Source organism: Terrapene carolina, unplaced genomic scaffold (genome assembly GCF_002925995.2).
Source record: "Terrapene carolina triunguis isolate 2854851 unplaced genomic scaffold, T_m_triunguis-2.0 Scaffold31355, whole genome shotgun sequence".
Taxonomy (NCBI): domain Eukaryota; kingdom Metazoa; phylum Chordata; order Testudines; family Emydidae; genus Terrapene; species Terrapene triunguis.
This window is the reverse complement of record NW_020695706.1, coordinates 9,552-13,054: the sequence shown is the minus strand read 5'-3', so window position 1 is coordinate 13,054 and position 3,503 is coordinate 9,552. Positions and strand designations below refer to the sequence as shown.

At 64.7% G+C, this 3,503-nt stretch overlaps 1 protein-coding gene across 1 annotated transcript in view; it reads left to right on the top strand.

The window, feature by feature from the left end:
* Positions 1–2,423, top strand: part of LOC112124904 (coiled-coil domain-containing protein 114-like) — a 10,810-nt gene extending 8,387 nt beyond the window's left edge. The window contains exons 10-14 of the mRNA XM_026662924.2: positions 321–489; positions 803–966; positions 1,426–1,529; positions 1,823–1,901; positions 2,005–2,423. Of these exons, the coding sequence (XP_026518709.1) occupies positions 321–489; positions 803–966; positions 1,426–1,529; positions 1,823–1,901; positions 2,005–2,106 (618 nt within the window). The 3' untranslated portion in view covers positions 2,107–2,423. The remainder of the gene's footprint in view (positions 1–320; positions 490–802; positions 967–1,425; positions 1,530–1,822; positions 1,902–2,004) is intronic.
* The last annotated feature ends 1,080 nt before the right edge of the window (positions 2,424–3,503 follow it).

The following is a 3,503-nucleotide window of genomic DNA, read 5'->3' as shown; positions in this document are numbered from 1 at the left end:
CTGCCCCCCACTGTCCCCCATTGCCCACCAGCATCCTGCCCCCCCACAGAAAGCCCTGCATCCTCCCAACTCCTCCCCAGGGCCTTCTGCACCATAGACTGTCCTGCCCCGCACACCCCCCATGGTGGCACTGCCCCCCCATCGACAGCCCTCCCCCTCTGTCCCCCATGGCTCTGCCCCCCGGGGCCCTGTTCCCCATAGACAACCCTGCTCCCTTCCAGGGCCATGCCAAATCCCGCCCCCCCTCCGAGGGCCATACCCAGCTCTGCCTGCCTCTCCCCCCTCCCATGCCCTCCCTGTACCCTTCTGCGGCCTCCCAGGTGCGCCGGGAGATCCAGGCGGCGCGGGCCCAGGACGAGCAGGAGCAGCAGGAGCAGCGGGCGCAGACCCGGGCACTGGAGATGCAGCAGGAGGCTGTCGTGCAGGAGGCCCAGCAGCTGCTGAGCAAAGAGAAGGTGGCCAGGAAAACCCTGGAACAGCTCAAAGAGGGTACGGAGCCTGCGGGGGAGGGTGTCCCGGGACCCGCATCGTCTCTGCAAGCCGGTGGTAGAACCCAGGAGTCCTGGATCCCAGCCCCCTGCTCTAACCACTAGACCCAAATCCCCTCCCAGGGCTGGGGAGAGAACCCAGGAGCCCCGACTCCCAGCCCCCCTGCTCCCCTAACCACTAGACCCCACTCCCCTCCCAGAGCCAGGGATAGACCCCGGCGTCCTGGCTCCCAGCTCCCCCCGCTCTAACCCACCAGCTCCCCCTCCTCAAGCTGTGGGTACAACCCAGGCATCCGGGCTGTCTGTCCCCGCAGGGATCAGGTCGCTGTTCAGGAAGCTGGACTGTCAGTGCTCGGCGCTGGACGAGGCGCTGGGGGGCTCGGCCGTGGTGCGGGATGGGAACATCCCCGTGTTCCTGGGTCTCCTGGAGCAGCGGGCCCACGAGCTGTTGGCCATGCGCTCCTACCTGGCCTCCAAGGTACGGGCAGCTGGGGAGGGGAGTTCTGCATGGGGGGGTGCTGGGGGATGGGACATTGTGGATGGGGTGAAGCTGGGGGGGATCTGTACTGGCAACAGTGGTGGGGGATGGGACCGTGGCAGCTGAGGGGGAGCCGGGGAGGGGGGCGTTGGGGGATGGGATGGGATGGGATGGGGAAACCAGGGGCGGGGGATCTGTGCTGGGGGAAGGATTGAGGGGGCAGAGGGGGCAGGTCTGTGTCAGGTGGGAGGAATTGCGGGGGTCGGTGCTGGGGGGATGTGTCCCAAGTGGGGGGGGGGCAGGGAATGGGATGGGGTGGCAGGGGGATGGGATGAGGTGGGGGGGATGTGTGCTGGGGCAGAGATCAGGGGGATGGGATGATCTGAGGGGGATGTGGGGGGGCAGGAAATGAGCCCCCCACCCCCAGACCATCCCCCAACCTTTTCCCCCTCCCCCCAGAACTACGATCTGCCCTACGACCCCGAAGAGACGGCTCGACTGCTCCTGGGGCAGGTGGCGGGTTACGCCCCCACAACGTACCCCCTGCGGCCCCCCACTGCTGGGTAAGCACCGTGTCCCCAACCCCCTATAGCCATGGGATTGGGGGGGGGCTCCCACCGTGCCACCCACAACACATATGGTCTAGAAAGACCTGACCCAGGAGAGGGATGGGGTAGAGCTGGGGGGCTGGGAGCCAGGACTCCTGGGTTCTCTCCCGGCTCTGGGAGGGGAGTGGGGTCTAGTGGTGAGAGCAGGGTGAGGGGCTGGGAGCCAGGACTCTTGGGTTCTATCTCCCGCAGGAGGCAGTGGGGTTCACACATACTTAGCCCCCTCATTCTCTTTATCTTCTCCCCAGGGAGGAATATGAAGCTGGGAGTGAGGAAGAGGAACGACCCCTCACCCACAGTGAACTGAGAGACCGCATCCTCCGGGAGGTGAGTGGGGCCTAGTGGTTAAAGCAGGGGACTGGGCGCCAGGACTCCTGGATTCCCTCCCCAGTTCTTCCTGAAACAAGCTATCTCGTTTGCCTCCCCACAGGTACTGAGCAAGGAGGAGACACTGTCCCCCAAGAAGACCCAGTTCACCGAGCCGGGGGGGCTGCGGGCGGCTGGGGGGGCCCGGCGGCCCATGGAAGCCTGAGGCAGAGGCTGGGGTCGGAACTGGGTCTCCTGTGGCAAATAGCATCCCGGTCAGACTCCTGTAGTGTGTGCTGCTTCCCTCTACCCCCATGTTCTCCTCTTTCTCCATCTTTCCCCCCATCCCTGTCCTCATCGGCACTGTCCTGGGGCTGGATTCCACCTCTGCCCCTCTCCAGTTGAACGCACCCCGCCACCATCGTCCCCTCTGCCTTCCTGGGCTGCCTGTCGCCCTAGATCTCTGGGAGCCATGGTGGGAACTCCCAGTACTGACGCCCCCCCCCACACCAGATCAAGCTGCCCCCCTTTCCATCTGCTGAAGTGGCCGGTTCCTTTGGCCCAACAGCAGGGTGTGGGTGTCGGGGGAGGTGAGACCCTCCCACTGTCCCCCCCAAACCACACCTCCACTCTGGGAATCTTGTCTAATCTTCAGGTCTCTCCCGCCAATCAATCATGGATGGAAGCTTGTTAATTTCACACTCTGAAATTGACCTGCTCCAGATGCACGACCCCCCCCATGCACACCATGTCCCCCTCATACCACAGCCAGATGGTCCCCAAGGAGCATGCCCTGATACGGAGCGAGGATGCTCCCTCCCGGTGAGATGGAAATTTTTCCTCCCCCTCCCCCCCCGAACCGGGAGAGGGCAGACCCCCAACCCCAAAGTGGAGGGTGCTGCATGGGAACCAGCGGTGGGATTGTATCAGTGGAGGGATGGAATCAGTAATAAATGCCACAAGGTTGTATTGTGTGAAACAGTGCTGCCCCCTGCTGGGCGTTTGTGTGAGCTCCCCACGCCCTGGGTGCGTCCCCTCTGGGGTGGGGCGCGAGGGCTGGTTATCCGGGGACCCCTCGCCCGGCACTGGGATGCAGCCCCTCTGGGGTGGGGTGCGGGGGCTGGGTATCTGGGGACTGCTGGCTTGATGTCCCCTAGCACTGCACTAGGGCCAGTGCTGACGGCCAGAGCAGAGCTCCCCCTATTGAGCCCCTGCCCCGCTCCCTGCTGCCCAGAATCTCCCAGAGCCAGTTAGCGAACCCAGGAGTCCTGGCTCGCTGTCCCTTGTTACCACCAATGGGGTCCAAGTGGACGGAGGGCAGGGGGCCGGAGGAGAGCTGCTGAAAGGTGTTGGCTGCTTCTTGCAATGCCGGCTCTGGCCACAGGAGGCAGCTCTGGGCAGGTCCTGACAAGAGGGGAAAGGCCCCATGTCCCATTTTCTGCCAGCGCCCACAGCGGGGAAGCCCCTAGCCCCATTCCCTGCCCCCCCTTCCAGAAGGGAGCTTTGGGCCCGGGCTGGGGGGGTGAATGAACCTTTTGTTCCCTGCTGCCACCAAGGAAAGGGGAAGTGGAACCAGCGGCTGCCTTGTGGAGGGAGTGTGGGGGGCGGGGCGGATTGGCCAGT